General features: G+C 36.3%; 1 protein-coding gene across 1 annotated transcript; it reads left to right on the plus strand.

Annotated features, from left to right (window-relative positions):
- The first annotated feature begins 15791 nt into the window (after window positions 1–15791).
- Window positions 15792–18262, plus strand: LOC112763838 (uncharacterized). The gene has a single exon (XM_072223539.1). The coding sequence runs from the start codon at window positions 16294–16296 to the stop codon at window positions 17125–17127; it is 834 nt and encodes a 277-aa protein (XP_072079640.1). The 5' UTR covers window positions 15792–16293; the 3' UTR covers window positions 17128–18262.
- The last annotated feature ends 1459 nt before the right edge of the window (window positions 18263–19721 follow it).

Consider the following 19721-nt stretch of genomic DNA (forward strand, 5'->3'; position numbering starts at 1 on the left):
TTTATTAACACTAAAATGTCATCAGAAATTACATTATTTAATCATTAACATATGATATCTACATTGAAGTGTTGTAGAAACTATAATAATAACAACTAAATTTAAGAGGTTATTGAATTATGAAGGTCATTATTTATATACCTAACCTCCTAAAATATTGACACTAAATAAACTTAGAAAAATATTTTTATGTGAAAAAAATATTTTTTTTTTAGCATAATTGCTAACTGTGATAACACAAACAGTTTTAACTCTAAGCCTACTTTGTGCAACATTACAACAACTAAATTCCAAAATTTTTTAAAGAATATAAACAGAACACTTAGGATTTGTTAAGTTAAGACATTTCTTTTTCAAGTATTGCAAAGTACGAGGAGTTTCACATTGAAATTTTGTAAATCATTTATATTGATCTTGTGGTTGATCAACACATACAAATTTGACTTCATATATATGAATTGGTTCACATTGCATGCAAGTTCCAAAATATTGCGTTCATAAGCATTTGTACAAATATTTTTAATTGTTTATGTGAACAATTTATGTTAAATGAAAGTTTTCCTATCTCTTTAAACAGCAATACTCATTCTCTTCTTTATCATTAAAGAATGATCATAGAATATGGTACTTATAAATTACATTAAATTAATATTGTGCATGGTCAAAAATAAATATTGGTTTATTTATTTCAAAAATAATTTTTTTTTGAAAAAATACTTTTTCAAAATTAATTTATAATTTATTTTGAAAATACATAGAAAAATTTTATATATAAATAATTAAATTTGAGATAAATAGATCGAAAATGTTAGAAATTAAAATTTATTAATTTAGAAATAATTATATCTAAATAAATCGAAAGTACTATTTTTAAATTTTTTTTCAGGGACTGTTTTGATTTTCTTTTTAAACTCTTTAAAGACTATTTTGTACTTCAATTTAGGGACTGATTTGTCTAAAATATATACATAGATATTTAACAGCCATGTGTATAAGTTAATGTTTCACATCAACAGTCATCATTAGTGACTAACGAAAAAGGACTGTATTATTTGACAAAAATAAACGTTAAGAATTATTTTATATATTTTAAAATTTAAGAAACTAAAATATTTAACTTAAAAACTGATTTGAGTAATTACTCTATTTTTTATTTCAAGATGTAAAAATGGAATTTTAAATCGCAAAAGTCATAAAGAGGATAACAAATTGAAAGAGAGTGAAATTTTAATGACTTTCATATTAAACATATTATAATGGGATCGAGTTATGCTATATAGAAAATCTTTTGTGTTTTGTGTTAAAAATAATTTATAAAAAATGAAAAATATAAAATACAGAACAATTGTCTTGTATACTATAAGGAAGAATTTAAGAAAAAGATGTACATAAAAATTTGTGTAAATATTATTTTTCAAAATGATCCTTTACTTAATGATCGTATCATTTTAAAAATGTTTTTAATCAATCTTAAAATATTTATCCTATACCTAATTATTATTATTATTATTATTATTATTATTATTATTATTATGGATTAATTAATTAATTAATTGATCAATTTAATACTCAACAATCCAACTTGTAATTGTTCGAACAGCACAGCGGAGAAAAACATTCCGCCAAGTATAGTTAATGAGATCCACGCTAGTTTAGACGGGAGTGGTAAGCAATATGTTGGCATACGTCTAATGAGAGGTGATACAGTGCAGGATTCAGATTTAGAGGATGAGAATACAGTGGTGGAGGAAACTGGGTTGGAAGATGAAGGGTAGGGGTGAGCACGGATCGGTTTGGTTCGAATTCATGGTAAAACTAGAACTGAACTAATTAAAATATAATTGGTTCGGTTTGGTTTGAATTTGTGTTTTTTTGTACATGTACCCGAACCAAACCAAACTGTTTAAGAACGGATTGGTTCGGTTCGAGTAATTGGGTACCCGATGACTTTGAAATTCATAAAAAATCTTAAAAATTCAACAAGTACAATAAACATGTAACATCAATAGAAATAATCCAAACATATTAAATACCAAATACATTAAAAACTAAACTCATTAAAATCCAAACATATTAATAGTGAATAATCTTTGTCTAATGAAAAAGTCATATATATTTTTTATTTTTATTTAATTAATATATGATCGGGTTCGTGAGTTGGTTCGGGTTCCGCACCCCCAGAACCAATACCCGAACCAATCACTAACAAAGACCACCGGTTTGGTTTGAGTTGAACCCGATTACCCGTTGGTTCCAGAACCAATTTAATTAGTTCGGTTCGGGTTCGGACAGGTAATCGGGTACCCGCTACCCGTGCTCACCCCTAATGAAGGGGCTGTAAAAAATTTGGAAGATTCGGGGGACTCATAGCAGGATGTTGACGGTGAAACTAATCAAGATGAGCACAGAGAAAGTTAGGATAAAGATATGGCTGAAAATAGAGCTGCTTGGGATCTGGCGGTCGAATCAGGAGCTGTTTTATATGACGAGGATGAGGACATTATGGCTATTCTTCAAGCTCAGAATGAAATATTGGCACACAAAAAAGGCAAGCAAAACAGAAAGAGAAAGCAAGAAGGAGCCGCCCCAAAGACCGGAATAAGGTGTGTAATAAAGTTTTTAAATGATCTTAGTTCGTGGAATACGAGGGGTTTAGGGGGTGTTGGAAAGTGAAAAATGGTAAAAATTTAAGTGTAAAAATAATGTGAATATGTTAGAATTGATAGAGATAAAGAAGGAGGTGATTACTAAGTTTAATGTAGTGCAAGTTTGGGGTAATGATGCGGTGGGTTTGGAATTTGTGGGATCGAAAGGTGCTTCTGGAGGTTTATTAATAATGGGGATGATATGATGTTTAGGTCGAGTAATTGTCGCAAAGAGGAGAGATGGTTGTGTTTAGAAGGGGAATTGACAAACAATAATTTTCAGTTGTGTGGTTTGCTTGGTGTATGGTGCGTATACAAGGGAAGAGAAGCTTGTTGCGTAGGAAGAGTTGAGTTTTTTTATCGAGAATATGTCAAATTCCTCTTTGTTACATGGGTGTCTTCAATGAGGTTGTGCAGTTGGAAGAAAGAAAAGGCGCTAATGTGTTAAGAGCAATATGGAACTAGTGGATATAGAGACCGTAAGTTTACGTGGTTCAGGAGTCAATCGTGCAATCGATTTGATAGAATGATGGTGAGTTTGGTTTTATTGTTATCATTTAGAGCATTTGGGTAAAAAGGAATGATAGAATCTTCAGAAATAAAGAAACGGGTGTTGCAGGAGTAGTCAACAGGTCGATTAGGAGTTACAAAGAGTCGATTGATATTTGATCTTTTGGGTTGTTGATGACTTTAGTCAAAAAAATTAAAAATTAGTTTATTTCATGTGTTTAGTACTTTTTCGTTGATGCTCCACCTTATTGTATTGAGCTTTTTATTTCAAAAAAAAATCCAACTTGTAATTATTGCTGGTATCTGCAGGTTTAAGAATAACATGAACATAGTTATATATTTGAGTGGTAACATAGATGTTGAATTTGTCGTCTAGTGGAAGTGGAAGGGATCACAGGAGTATGTAGCAGGCTTTGTCGTCGGAGGTTGTCTCCTATGAGTTGAGGTAGCCATGCATTCTCCATTTGTGCAGCACGTTCACGGTAGGTCGAGTGCAGATTGATACATGTGTCATGGAAGTGATTCAAGAGAGGATTCATATAACAGTTGATTCGGAGAGATATGACGTTTTGGTCAAGGAGGTTGGTCATGAAGCGTGTAACATGCAATGTAAAGGGGTTCTTATTGATAACGAAAGCACCAACTGTGAGTCTTGAGCCATGATATAACAAATCTGAGTACAGTAAAGGGTACATGGCAGAGAAGGCAGCCAAACCCATCTAAGACGGACGGCCATGATGAAGGGTTGATGATGGTGGTGCGACGGGGAGAGGAAGAGGATAAGGGCAGATTAATAATTGCTGATGATATTTTGAATGAATGGGTTAAATGCAATACCGATCACAATTGCGAAAAACTAGGAACGTATCATACCGTTACTGGCATCAATCAAGGAATCCTTAATTTTAGAGGTGATTACGGTGATAGCTATGAGGCTGACTCGGACAGAACGGTTACTTGTAATTACCGTGCTGGGTGTTATGGGCTGGAAGGTGCTGATGGGCTGCAAAGGGCTACTAGCAAAGGAAAACAAAAAAAGAAGGTTGTCCTAAGGGTTGGGCCAAGGAAAAAAAAATAGCGTGACAAGGGACTTTGGACCCGCTTTGGGCCGCACTCCTATGCCTGATGGACATGACCCGGTTTGGGAGGGGAGTCCGAGACTTCGTCTTCCTCCTGCGCAGCAACAAAGAGACCTGGTTGCGGCGAGCTCACTTGACAGGGTCGCTGACACCGGCGTCGGAGGCGGCAACGGTAGGGAACGAGGAAGGCGCCTGGGCCGTGGTCAAGATGGCTGGGACCGAAATGAGGGAGACGCTGGAGAGGGGGAAACTGACGGGGCTGGCGTTGTTGGCGAGGAAGCCGCCTCACCAGGTTGGGTTGTCGAAGATGACACCAGTAGCGGTGTGGATCCGAGGTTGGTGGAAGGAGGGGTGATTGGAGAGGGGAATGATATTCTGATGGAGGGCGAATGGCAGCCGGCTATGGTCCCGGTGATTGATGCAACAGCAGTATTCGAGGATCCAGACGGAAATGACGTTGGGCTGGGGGTTAGTCGAGGGAACGCCCTTGCCCACAGCGGAGGTAGTGGGGATGTTGGACGGACTGTGGAACGTGGTGGAAGTCCCGGACCTGGGCAGCGTGACTGTGACAAAGAGGGCGAGGTCAGTGACTCTCAATGCCTAGAGGACCAGATGTTGGAAAATAAACTGACCTAGGAGCTGGCAAAGGAATCAGTTGCTGTGTTTTACAATGAGAAAGATGACATAATGGCAATTCTTTAGGCACAGAATGAAGAAATAGCACTGAGGAGGAAATTGGCGAAACAAAAGGCAAAGATGAGGCGTTACAGACCCAAAACTAAAAAACAGGTGTGTACTAATAGTTCTAAATGAATTTCAGTTCTTGGAATGTTAGGGGGTTACGGGATGACGGAAAGATGAGAATGGTGAAGGATTTAAAAAACAAACATAATTTGAGTATGGTAGGTTTGTGCATTGTAATTCAATCCAGCTATTTTTAATGGAAGTATAATTATGTTAATTGTCAACAAATTTGCAGCAAGTTTTTGCATATTTTGATGGTTAATTACATTAAGTTGGTGATATTTTATATAGGGTTTTAAATTTGAAAGATATTTTAGGATGTTTATTTATAATTTATTTATTATTTTATTATGGAACAATTTTTTCGGTTAGATCGGTTGGACTAGTGAACCAGTGACTAGTGCGGTTTGATGACTGATCTGGTTTTCATTGGTCTCCACCAAACCCAACCTTCACTCACGGCAACAACTTCACCTGCGGAGCCGTACAGCGTTCATGCTTTAACTACTTCGTCTCCCTCGCCACCTCTGCTGTTGAAAATAACTTAGAATGAGCCATAAATTGCAGGTTATGAATATGTAACTAGGAAAAGGAGTTGCCAATTGCAGGCATGTCCCGTTCCACACACATCCTCCATCACTCCCACCCCTTCTTCACCTCTGCCACAACCTTTGCCGCCATCACTGCTGCCGCCTCTCCTGCACCCACCACCCTCACATCCTTCACTGTCACGCCCCCAGTGCACCCCTGGCCCCGCCGCCTCACTCCTAAAACCCTTGCCTCCTTTATTTTCCGCCAACACGACCCAAATCTCTCCCTCCAAATCTTCCACTACGCCCTAACCCACCACCCCAATAGCATCAACAACCACCTCGCCCACCACCCTATTCCCTTCAACGCCATCATTCTCAAGCTCTCCCGTGCCCGCCACTTCCCCCAAATCGATGCCATCCTCTGTGATCCCCGTATCACCGACGAACAACCGCTTATAACGGTTATTCGCGGGTACGGCCTTGCTGGCCGTCCAAAATTGGCACTTAGGACCTTCACGAGGATCGAATCTTTTGGGATTCAATCCTCCACGAAGGTCCTGAATGCCACGCTTAATGCCCTGGTTCAGTGCAAGCGCTATGATTTAGCACATTTTGTTTTTAAGAATTGTATGGCCAAATTTTGGGTTGTGCCCAATGTGGTTAGTTGCAATATTTTGCTGAAGGCTCTTTGTAAAGGGAACAATGTAGATGCATCGGTTAGGATTTTGGATGAGATGCCTGCAATAGGTGTGGTGCCCAATGTGGTAAGTTACACTACTGTTTTAGGTGGGTATGCTTTGAGGGGTGACATGAGGGGTGCAAAGAGGGTTTTTATGGAGATTTTGGGGGAAAGGGTGGATATCTGATGCAACTACTTACACTGTCTTGGTGAGTGGGTTTTGTAGGCAAGGGATGTTTGTTGATGCAATTAAGGTGATGGATGAGATGGAGGAGAATGGGCTTGAGCCTAATGAGGTTACTTATAGTGTTATGATTGAGGCGTATTGTAAGGGGAAGAAGTCCGGGGAGGCTCATAATGTGCTCGACGATATGCTTGGGAAGAATCATGTGCCGAGTTCGGCATTGTGTTGTAGGGTTGTTGATATGTTGTGCAAGGAATGGAATGTTGAGAACGCTTGTGAGGTTTGGAGGAAGCTCTTGAGGATGAATTGCAGCCGCGATGATGCTGTCACGGGTACTCTTGTTCATTGGCTGTGTAAGAAGGGGAAGGTGATTGAGGCAAGGAAGGCGCTTGATGAATTTGGGGGTGGTGTGGTTCCAAGTCTATTGACATATAACACATTGATTGCCGGAATGCGCGAGAGAGGGGAGCTCTGTGAGGCTGCTAGGTTGTGGGATGATATGGTAGAGAAGGGTCGCGTACCTAATGCATTTACTTATGATATGTTGATTAAAGGATTTTGTAAGGTTGGTAACGTGAAGGAGGGAATAAGGATTATAGAGGAGATGTTTGAAAGTGGATGTTTGCCTGACAAATCAACATACACGGTATTGATTGATGGGCTTTCTTGTGCAAGAGGGATGGTGGAAGAAATTAACAAGGTTGTTGCATTGGCTGTATCCGCTGGAGTTGATGATGACATGTGGGATATCTTCCTGAAATCTGTTGTAAATAATTTAAATTTGAATGCAGCTGAATTTGATAGGATATTGTTAGAGAGTGTCTCATGAGGTGCAGTGAAAAGCATGTTAAAGAAATTGCTGTTTAACCATGTTAGTGTAAATACATCAAGGTGCACTTTTCCCTCGGATCTTTCAACCGAAAACAGTTTATCCACTGTGAAGGTATGCTTCTATGTTGTATACTATCCAGTTAGTGAACTTGGAAATGTTAACCAATTGACATGGGACCATTTCTTGGTGTATTTTGTCTAAAATCGAATTTGGTTCCGTCATAGCAACAGATTCATCTTGTTCTGCAAATTTATAGAAGGTTGGTTATCAAAGTATGGTGAAGTTAGTGAGCAAGTAGCCAACATGATTTGGTATTATAGTTTAAGTAGCTGCTTTTCAGTGTTTCTAAATATGGCATGAGCATCTTCATTAAATTGTTGGCCTTACAAGGGGTTTCTTTTTGAGTGTCAAATACTGAAAATTCCTGGAATAAAAGAAAATGATTCTTAATACACTTGGATGGCATGGACAAGGTATTCTTTCAGTTCTTCCACTTGGTGCTAGAATGTGTTAGCTATATTTTGCTGTGAGATTGCAACTTGCAAGGTTGTTTGGAGAAATTTGTTAGGATCATTTGTAAGTATTGGGATGTCCTTCTAGATCCCTATGTTAAATTTCATTCTCATAATTTATTTGGGAGATTTTAGGAGATGAAAGGAGCATATGGTGCTATGAAGCTATGCCTCTTTGCGATAATGAAGGTGCATTTGATTGGTTTTCTATGCTTATTTACAGAATTTTGCACTTGGTTCATAAAAAAAGTTTTCTGATCATATTATTAGAGTGGTTGAGCTGTTCTTAGCTTTCGGTTAATTTTTATTTTTTGGGACATTTGGGCTTCTGTATTTTAAAATGTTTTCTCCCTTTTTTTGTTGTAATCCTTCAACTAAAACACTCTTCTTCTTGCTTAATCTGTATATTACAATTTCTTTTTTACCATAAAATAAGAAAGAGACAGAAGAAGTATTAGTAATGTGAAATTTTAGTGAAGACATTCTATTGTTTGGTTCTATTTTTATGAATCTATACCATGTGTATAGATAATTCGCAATTCTGCATGCTTCATTTTTACTTGTCACAATTCATGTGCAATTGTGCATTATAGAGGATCGTTAATAATGCTTATATATATACACACTAAATGATGGAGATAGACGATTTAAATAAGAGAAAATGACTGAAAATGTGAAAATAAGATCAAGTATAATTTGATCATTTTGATCAAATTTAAAATCTTTATAGACAGGAGCAATATATATATAATACTTAATTTTTTCTATTGTAGATGTATTAAAACATCACATTACAGTTTGATAAAATCACAGCCATTTCATCTTATTTGAGTAAAAATATGGTATGATTTTCTAATCACATCATTACAATTTTCACCTCTTCTTTTTTTTTGGTCTGGACCTCTCTTCTGTGTCAAGGTCTATTGGTAACATTTTTTGCCAAAGCCTAGGTGCACTCTTATATGGGCAGATGGGTTTCTCTTACACATTTTCACGGTCTGCTACTTGTTGCGCAAACTACTTGTGTTCATGTTTCCCATTGCTACCCCCGTTTTAACTACCAAAAAAAAAAAACTGTTTCCCATTGCTACATGTGCTTCTCATGCACTCTTCCATTGTGAATTATGCTTCCTATTTCATAATTTTCGTAAGAGTAATTACTCAAATCAGTCCCTAAGAGTTTTGAAATCAGACATTTTAGTCGCTTAAATTTTAAAATATATAAAACCGTTTTTAATATTTACTTACGTTAAACAATACAATCTCCCTTTGTTAGTCGCTAACGGTGACGGCTAGGATTGGAAGTGAGTCAAGCTAGCTCATGAGCCAGCTTGAACTCGACTCATTAATAGCTTGATAAATTGAACTCGTGAGCTGATGAGCCGAGTTTAACCTTGAAATTGAGTTCGTAAATTAAATGAACTGAGCTTGAGCTTGGATAATTATTTGAAATTGAGTTCGTATATATATGATCTTAATTATTTGAAATTTTATATTTATTTTCGTATATATTTTGATGTAGGATATAAATAAAAAATTTATAATTTATTGATAGATAGACAATATATAAAATTGATCTTTTTAAATATTTTTAAAATATATGTTATAATTTATTGATATAAAATTATAAATTATGTTCCTATTATTTGAACCAGCTCGTGAGATTTTGGTGAGCCGAGCTTGAGTTTAAGAAATAGGCTCAATTGTTAATGAGTCGAATCATAAGCCAAGCTCAATTTTCATGAGTCGAGTTTAAACTTGGTCTAGCTTGACTCACGTCTAGGGGTGGCAAGTGAGGAAGCCCGCTCCGCCCCGCCTAGTGAAGCGGTCCTAAAATCTCACCTTGCACTGCCTAACTGCTGGCTGGCGGGCTCTCCTATTTTTTTTTTACTATTAACTATTAAATAATATATATAATTTTACAATCATTTTAATAAATTTATAATTTTAAAAAGTATAAAAAGATTATAATTTTTATATTTACAAACATTAAAGTGTTTGTAATTATAAATATCTAATAAACATAATTATAAACTAAGTTTTCATCCAAAACATAATTATAAATATTGTCTCCAAAGTAAAATAAACATAATCCAAAACATAATTATAAATATTGTCTCCAAAACAAAATGAACATAATTCAAAACACTTAATTTTCATCTTCATTCTCTAGTCAGTTGGGTGGGAGAAAGTTAGATTTTGACCCAAAAATTGTAAAAATACTCCCTTACCAAAAAAATACTAAACTCGAAGGAGAAGCCCGCTCTGCCCCGCCAAAATACGCGGTTTAAGCGGTGCGGGTTAGGCGAGCTTTCGTTATTTGGCGGTCCCAATTTTCCATCCCAACCCGCCTTTTTTGGCGGGTTATATGGGCTGACCCTACTCACGTCTAGTCCTAGCTGATGTGAAATGTTAACTCGCACATGTGACTGTTAAGTATTTACGTATGTATTATGGACAAATCAGTCCCCATAGTGAAGTACAAAACAGTCTCGAAAAATTAAAAAAAGACTCAAAATAATCCCTGAAAATTTTTAAAATAATCTCTTTGAATATTTTTTATTTTTGTCAAAAATCATCGTCTTATAATATTTTTGTTAATAAAAATATAAAATATTATTAAAAATATACAATAAATAAAGAATACAAAAATTAATAAAATATATACCAAAATATAATTTTATTTATTAACACTAAAATGTCATCAGAAATTACATTATTTAATCATTAACATATGATATCTACATTGAAGTGTTGTAGAAACCATAATAATAACAACTAAATTTAAGAGGTTATTGAATTATGAAGGTCATTATTTATATACCTAACCTCCTAAGATATTGACCCTAAATAAACTTAGAAAAATATTCCTATGTGAAAAAAATATTTTTTTTTTAGCATAATTGCTAACTGTGATAACACAAACAGTTTTAACTCTAAGCCTACTTTGTGCAACATTACAACAACTAAATTCCAAAATTTTTTAAAGAATATAAACAGAACACTTAGGATTTGTTAAGACATTTCTTTTTCAAGTATTGCAAAGTACGAGGAGTTTCACATTGAAATTTTGTAAATCATTTATATTGATCTTGTGGTTGATCAACACATACAAATTTGACTTCATATATATGAATTGGTTCACATTGCATGCAAGTTCCAAAATATTGCGTTCATAAGCATTTGTACAAATATTTTTAATTGTTTATGTGAACAATTTATGTTAAATGAAAGTTTTCCTATCTCTTTAAACAGCAATACTCATTCTCTTCTTTATCATTAAAGAATGATCATAGAATATGATACTTATAAATTACATTAAATTAATATTGTGCATGGTCAAAAATAAATATTGGTTTATTTATTTCAAAAATAATTTTTTTTTGAAAAAATACTTTTTCAAAATTAATTTATAATTTATTTTGAAAATACATAGAAAAATTTTATATGTAAATAATTAAATTTGAGATAAATAGATCGAAAATGTTAGAAATTAAAATTTATTAATTTAGAAATAATTATATCTAAATAAATCGAAAGTACTATTTTAAAATTTTTTAAAATTTTCAGGGACTGTTTTGATTTTTTTTTAAACTCTTTGAAGATTATTTTGTACTTCAATTGAGGGACTGATTTGTCCAAAATACATACATAGATATTTAACGGCTATGTGTGTAAGTTAACGTTTCACATCAACAGTCACCATTAGTGACTAACGAAAAGGGACTGTATTATTGTTTGACAAAAATAAACGTTAAGAATTATTTTATGTATTTTAAAATTTAAGAGACTAAAATATTTGACTTAAAAACTGATTTAAGTAATTACTCTATTTTTTATTTCAAGATGTAAAAATGAAATTTTAAATCGCAAAAGTCATAAAGAGGATAACAAATTGAAAAAGAGTGAAATTTTAATGACTTTCATATTAAACATATTATAATGGGATCGAGTTATGCTATATAGAAAATCTTTTGTGTTTTGTGTTAAAAATAATTGATAAAAAATGAAAAATATAAAATACAGAACAATTGTCTTGTATACTATAAGGAAGAATTTAAGAAAAAGATGTACATAAAAATTTATGTAAATATTATTTTTCAAAATGATCCTATACTTAATGATCGTATCATTTTAAAAATGTTTTTAATCAATCTTAAAATATTTATCCTATACCTAATTATTATTATTATTATTATTATTATTATTATTATTATTATTATTATTATTATTATTATTATTATTATGGTTTATTAATTAATTAATTGATCAATTTAATGCTCAACAATCCAACTTGTAATTGTTCGAACAGCACAGCGGAGGAAAACATTCTACCAAGTATAGTTAATGAGATCCACGCTAGTTTAGAGGGGAGTGGTAAGCAGTATGTTGTCATACGTCTAATGAGAGGTAATGCAGTGCAGGATTCAGATTTAGAGGATGAGAATACAGTGGTGGAGAAAATTGGGTTGGAAGATGAAGGGTAGGGGTGAGCACGGATCGGTTTGGTTCGAATTCATGGTAAAACTAGAACCGAACTAATTAAAATATAATTGGTTCGGTTTGGTTTGGATTTGTATTTTTTTGTACATGTACCCGAACCAAACCAAACTGTTTAAGAACGAATTGGTTCGGTTCGGGTAATTGGATACCCGATGACTTTGAAATTCATAAAAAAAAATCAAATTTTTATCTTAAAAATTCAACAAGTACAATAAACATGTAACATCAATAAAAGTAATCCAAACATATTAAACACTAAATACATTAAAAACTAAACTCATTAAAATCCAAAGATATTAATAGTGAATAATCTTTGTCTAATGAAAAAGTCATATATATATTTTTTATTTTTTTATTTAATTAATATATGATCGGGTTCGCGAGTTGGTTTGGGTTCCGCACCCCAGAACCGATACCCGAACCAATCACTAACAAAGACCATCGGTTTGGTTTGAGTTGAACCCGATTACCCGTTGGTTCTAGAACCAATTTAATTAGTTCGGTTCGGGTTCGGACAGGTAATCGGGTACCCGCTACCCGTGCTCACCCCTAATGAAGGGGCTGTAAAAGATTTGGAAGATTCGGGGGACTCAGAGCAGGATGTTGACGGTGAAACTAATCAAGATGAGCACAGAGAAAGTTAGGATAAAGATATGGCTGAAAATAGGGCTGCTTGGGATCTGACGGTCGAATCAGGAGCTATTTTATATGACGAGGATGAGGACATTATGGCTATTCTTCAAGCTCAAAATGGAGTATTGGCACAAAAAAAGGCAAGCAAAACAGAAAGAGAAAGCAAGAAGGAGCCGCCCCAAAAACCGGAATAAGGTGTGTAATAGAGTTTTTAAATGATCTTAGTTCGTGGAATACGAGGGGTTTAGGGGGTGTTGAAAAGTGAAAAATGGTAAAAATTTAAGTGTAAAAATAATGTGAATATGTTAGAATTGATAGAGATAAAGAAGGAGGTGATTACTAAGTTTAATGTAATGCAAGTTTGGGGTAATGATGCGGTGGGTTTGGAATTTGTGGGATCGAAAGGTGCTTCTGGAGGTTTATTAATACTGGGGATGATATGATGTTTAGGTCGAGTAATTGTCGCAAAGAGGAGAGATGGTTGTGTTTAGAAGGGGAATTGACAAAAAATAATTTTCAGTTGTGCGGTTTGCTTGGTGTATGGTGTATATACAAGGGAAGAGAAGCTTGTTGCGTGGGAAGAGTTGAGTTTTTTTATCGAGAATATGTCAAATTCCACTTTGTTACATGGGTGTCTTCAATGAGGTTGTACAGTTGGAAGAAAGAAAAGGCGCTAATGTGTTAAGAGCAATATGGAACTAGTGGATATAGAGACCGTAAGTTTACGTGGTTCAGGAGTCAATCGTGCAATCGATTTGATAGAATGATGGTGAGTTTGGTTTTATTGTTATCATTTAGAGCATTTGGGTAAAAAGGAATGACAGAATCTTCAGAAATAAAGAAACGGGTGTTGCAGGAGTAGTCAACAGGTCGATTAGGAGTTACAAAGAGTCGATTGATATTTGATCTTTTGGGTTGTTGATGACTTTAGTCAAAAAAATTAAAAATTAGTTTATTTCATGTGTTTAGTACTTTTTTGTTGATGCTCCACCTTATTGTATTGAGCTTTTTATTTCAAAAAAAAAATCCAACTTGTAATTATTGCTGGTATCTGCAGGTTTAAGAATAACATGAACATAGTTATATATTTGAGTGGTAACATAGATGTTGAATTTGTCGTCTAGTGGAAGTGGAAGGGATCACAGGAGTATGTAGCAGGCTTTGTCGTCGGAGGTTGTCTCCTATGAGTTGAGGTAGCCATGCATTCTCCATTTGTGCAGCACGTTCACGGTAGGTCGAGTGCAGATTGATACATGTGTCATGGAAGTGATTCAAGAGAGGATTCATATAACAGTTGATTCGGAGAGATATGACGTTTTGGTCAAGGAGGTTGGTCATGAAGCGTGTAACATGTAGTGTAAAGGGGTTCTTATTGATAACGAAAGCACCAACTGTGAGATCTTGAGCCATGATATAACAAATCCGAGTACAGTAAAGGATACATGGCAGAGAAGGCAGCCGGACCCATCTAAGGTGGACGGCCATGATGAAGGGTTGATGATGGTGGTGCGACGGGGAGAGGAAGAGGATAAGGGCAGATTAATAATTTCTGATGATATTTTGAATGAATGGGGAATGCAATACCGATCACAATTGCGGAAAACTAGGAACATATCATACCGTTACTGGCATCAATCAAGGAATCCTTAATTTTAGAGGTGATTACGGTGATAGCTATGAGGCTGACTCGGACAGAACGGTTACTTGTAATTACCGTGCTGGGTGTTATGGGCTGGAAGGGGCTGATGGGCTGCAAAGGGCTACTAGCAAAGGAAAACAAAAAAAGAAGGTTGTCCTAAGGGCTGGGCTAAGGAAAAAAAACAGCATGACAAGGGACTTTGGACCCGCTTTGGGCCGCACTCCTATGCCTGATGGACATGACTCGGTTTGGGAGGGGGGTCCGAGACTTCGTCTTCCTCCTGCGCAGCAGCAAGGAGACCTGGTTGGGGTGAGCTCACTTGACGGGGTCGCTGACACCGACGTCGGAGGCGGCAACGGTAGGGAACGAGGAAGGCGCCTGGGCCGTGGTCGGGATGGCTGGGCCCGAACTGAGGGAGACGCTGGAGAGGGGGAACTGACGGGGCTGGCGTTGTTGGCGAGGAAGCCACCTCACCAGGTTGGGTTGTTGAAGATGACACCAGTAGCGGTGTGGATCCGAGGTTGGTGGAAGGAGGGGTGATTGGAAAGGGGAATGATATTCTGATGGAGGGCGAATGGCAGCCGGCTATGGTCCCGGTGATTGATGCGACAGTAGTATTCGAGGACCCAGACAGAAATGACGTTGGGCTGGGGGTTAGTCGAGGGAATGCCCTGGCCCACAATGGAGGTAGTGGGGATGTTGGACGGACTGTGGAACGTGGTGGAAGTCCCGGACCTGGGCAGCGTGACTGTGACAAAGAGGGCGAGGTCAGTGACTCTCAATGCCTAGAGGACCAGATGTTGGAAAATAAACTGACCTGGGAGCTGGCAAAGGAATCAGGTGCTGTGTTATACAATGAGGAAGATGACATAATGGCAATTTTTCAGGCACAGAATGAAGAAATAGCACTGAGGAGGAAATTGGCGAAACAAAAGGCGAAGATGAGGCGTTACAAACCCAAAACTAAAAACAGGTGTGTACTAATAGTTCTAAATGAATTTCAGTTCTTGGAATGTTAGGGGGTTATGGGGTGACGGAAAGATGAGAATAGTGAAGGATTTAAAAAACAAACATAATTTGAGTATGGTAGGTTTGTGAATTGTAATTCAATCCAGCTATTTTTAATGGAAGTATAATTATGTTAATTGTCAACAAATTTGCAGCAAGTTTTTGCATATTTTGATGATTAATTACATTTAGTTGGTGATATTTTATATAGGGTTTTAAATTTGAAAGATATTTTAGGATGTTTATTTATAATTTATTTATTATTTTATTATGGAACAATTTTTTCGGTTAGATCGGTTGGACCAGTGAACCAGTGACTAGTGCGGTTTGAGGACTGATCTGGTTTTCATTGGTCTCCACCAAACCCAACCTTCACTCACGGCAACAATTTCACCTGCGGAGCCGGACAGCGTTCATGCTTTAACTACTACGTCTCTCTCGCCACCTCTGCTGTTGAAAAAAACTTAGAATGAGCCATAAATTGCAGGTTATGAATATGTAACTAGGAAAAGGAGTTGCCAATTGCAGGCATGTCCCGTTCCACACACATCCTCCATCACTCCCACCCCTTCTTCACCTCTGCCGCAACCTCTGCCGCCATCACTGTTGCCGCCTCTCCTGCACCCACCACTCTCACGTCCTTCACCGTCACGCCCAAAATTGGCACTCAGGACCTTCACGAGGATCGAATCTTTTGGGATTCAACCCTCCACGAAGGCCCTGAATGCCACGCTTAATGCCCTGGTTCAGTGCAAGCGCTATGATTTAGCACATTTTGTTTTTAAGAATTGTATGGCCAAATTTAGGGTTGTGCCCAATGTGGTTAGTTGCAATATTTTACGGAAGGCTCTTTGTAAAGGGAACAATATAGATGCAGCGGTTAGGGTTTTGGATGAGATGCCTGCAATAGGTGTGGTGCCCAATGTGGTGAGTTACACTACTGTTTTAGGTGGGTATGCTTTGAGGGGTGACATGAGGGGTGCAAAGAGGGTTTTTATGGAGATTTTGGGGAAAGGGTGGTTACCTAATGCAACTACTTACACTGTCTTGGTGAGTGGGTTTTGTAGGCAAGGGATGTTTGTTGATGCAATTAAGGTGATGGATGAGATGGAGGAGAATGGGCTTGAGCCTAATGAGGTTACTTATAGTGTTATGATTGTGGCGTATTGTAAGGGAAAGAAGTCCGGGGAGGCACTTAATGTGCTCGACGATATGCTTGGGAAGAATCATGTGCCGAGTTCGGCACTGTGTTGTAGGGTTGTTGATATGTTGTGCAAGGAAGGGAATGTTGAGAACGCTTGTGAGGTTTGGAGGAAGCTCTTGAGGATGAATTGCAGCCGCGATGATGCTGTCACGGGTACTCTTGTTCATTGGCTGTGTAAGAAGGGGAAGGTGATTGAGGCAAGGAAGGCGCTTGATGAATTTGGGGGTGGTGCGGTTCCAAGTCTATTGACATATAACACATTGATTGTCGGAATCTGCGAGAAAGGGGAGCTCTGTGAGGCTGCTAGGTTGTGGGATGATATGGTGGAGAAGGGTCGCGTACCTAATGCATTTACTTATAATATGTTGATTGAAGGATTTTGTAAGGTTGGTAACGTGAAGGAGGGAATAAGGATTATATAAGAGATGTTTGAAAGTGGATGTTTGCCTGATAAATCAACATACACGATATTGATTGATGGGCTTTCTTGTGCAAGAGGGATGGTGGAAGAAATTAACAAGGTTGTTGCATTGGCTGTATCCGCTGGAGTTGATGATGACATGTGGGATATCTTCCTGAAATCTGTTGCAAATAATTTAAATTTGAATGCAGCTGAATTTGATAGGATATTGTTAGAGAGTGTCTCATGAGGTGCAGTGAAAAGCATGTTAAAGAAATTGTTGTTTAACCATGTTAGTGTAAACACATCAAGGTGCACTTTTTCCTCGGATCTTTCAACCGGAAACAGTTTATCCATTGTGAAGGTATGCTTCTACGTTGTATACTATCCAGTTAGTGAACTTGGAAATGTTAACCAATTGACAGTGGACCATTTCTTGGTGTATTTTGTCTAAAATCGGATTTGGTTCCGTCATAGCAGCAGATTCATCTTGTTCTACAAATTTATAGAAGGTTGGTTATCAAAATATGGTGAAGTTAGTGAGCAAGTAGCCAACATGATTTGGTATTATAGTTTAGGTAGCTGCTTCTCAGTGTTTCTAAATATGGCATGAGCATCTTCATTAAATTTTTGGCCTTATAAGGGTTTTCTTTTTGAGTGTGGAATACTGGGAATTCCTGGAACAAAAGAAAATGATTCTTAATACACTTGGATGGCATGGACAAGGTATTCTTTCGGTTCTTCCACTTGGTGCTAGAATGTGTTAGCTATATTTTGCTGTGAGGTTGCAACTTACAAGGTTGTTTGGAGAAATTTGTTAGGATCATTTGTAAGTATTGGGATGTCCTTCTAGATCCCTATGTTGAATTTTATTCTCATAATTTATTTGGGAGATTTTAGGAGATGAAAGGAGCATAGGGTGCTATGAAGCTATGCCTCTTTGCCATAATGAAGGTGCATTTGATTGGTTTTCTATGCTTATTTACAGAATTTTGCACTTGGTTCATAAAAAAAGTTTTCTGATCATATTATTAGAGTGGTTGAGCTGTTCTTAGCTTTCGTCTAATTTTTATTTTTTGGGACATTTGGGCTTCTGTATTTTAAAAAGTTTTCTCCCTTTTTTTGTTGTAATCCTTCAACTAAAACACTCTTCTTCTTTCTTAATCTGTATATTACAATTTCTTTTTTACCATAAAATAAGAAAGAGACAGGAGAAGTATTAGTAATGTGAAACTTTAGTGAAGACATTCTATTGTTTGGTTCTATTTCTATGAATCTATACCATGTGTATAACTATATTCGCGATTCTGCATGCTTCATTTTTACTTGTCATAATTCATGTGCAATTGTGCATCATAGAGGATCGTTAATAATGCTTATATATATACACACCAAATGATGGATATAGATGATTTAAATAAGAGAAAATGACTGAAAATGTGAAAATAAGATCAGGTATAATTTGATCATTTTGATCAAATTTAAAATCTTGATAGACAGCACCAATATATATATAGCAGATAAATGTCAAGAATGCTTAATTTTTTTATTGTAGATGTATTAAAATATTACATTACAGTTTGATAAAATGACAGTTATTTCATCTTATTTGAGTAGAAATATGGTATGATTTTCTAATCACATCATTGCAATTTTCACCTCTTCTTTTTTTTTTTGGTCTGGACCTCTCTTCTGGGTCAAGGTCTATTAGTAACATTTTTTGCCAAAGCCTAGGTGCACTCTTATATGGGCAGATGGGTTTCTCTTACACATTTCCACGGTCCACTACTTGTTGCGCAAACTGCATGTGTTCATGTTTCCCATTGCTACCCCCGTTTTAACTACTAAAAAAAAAAAATTGTTTCCCATTGCTACATGTGCTTCTCATACACTCTTTCATTGTGAATTATGCTTCCTATTCCATAATTTTCGTAAGAGTAATTATCCAAATCAGTCCCTAAGGTAGTGTTTGTTTTTGGAGACAGGACACAGAGACATGGACAATACATGTTTAAAATGTGTTTGGAAGGAGAGACATGGACACGAAACACATTGTCTCCGAGACAGTTTTTTATATTTTTGTGTCCACTCTTTTACGAAGGACAATGATGGACACGAAATTTGGAAGGGTGAACACGGACTTTTTTATAAATTTTGTTTTTCTTTTTATCCATAGATATTTTTTAGGGTAAAAAACACAAATAAACCATGGGAGAAAATTTTTTACGTGAATCAGCCAAATGGAAAACTCACTCACGAATCAGCCAAAGCATGTTTTTATACAATTCGAACCTATTTGGTTCGAACTCAATTTCAACATAATTCGAACCTAATTGGTTCGAATTACATGAGACTTGTGCATTACATAGTTCGAACCTAATTGGTTCGAATTACTAGAAATGCAAATTGAACCAAGATGGTTCGAATTACTAAGGAACAGAGTTGAATATGTTATGTGCATGGGATCGTAATTGATGAATATGTTTCGTTTAAGCAGAATTAAACGAAATGTATGTTGAACACGCATGGGAATAAATTAGTCTACGAGTTAAATTAATCAAGACATGATGCGGAAATTAAATAACATCAAAATGCAAAGTACAGATGTTTTCAGAG

The sequence above is a fragment of the Arachis hypogaea genome, chromosome 17 (assembly GCF_003086295.3).
Source record: "Arachis hypogaea cultivar Tifrunner chromosome 17, arahy.Tifrunner.gnm2.J5K5, whole genome shotgun sequence".
Lineage (NCBI taxonomy): Eukaryota > Viridiplantae > Streptophyta > Magnoliopsida > Fabales > Fabaceae > Arachis > Arachis hypogaea.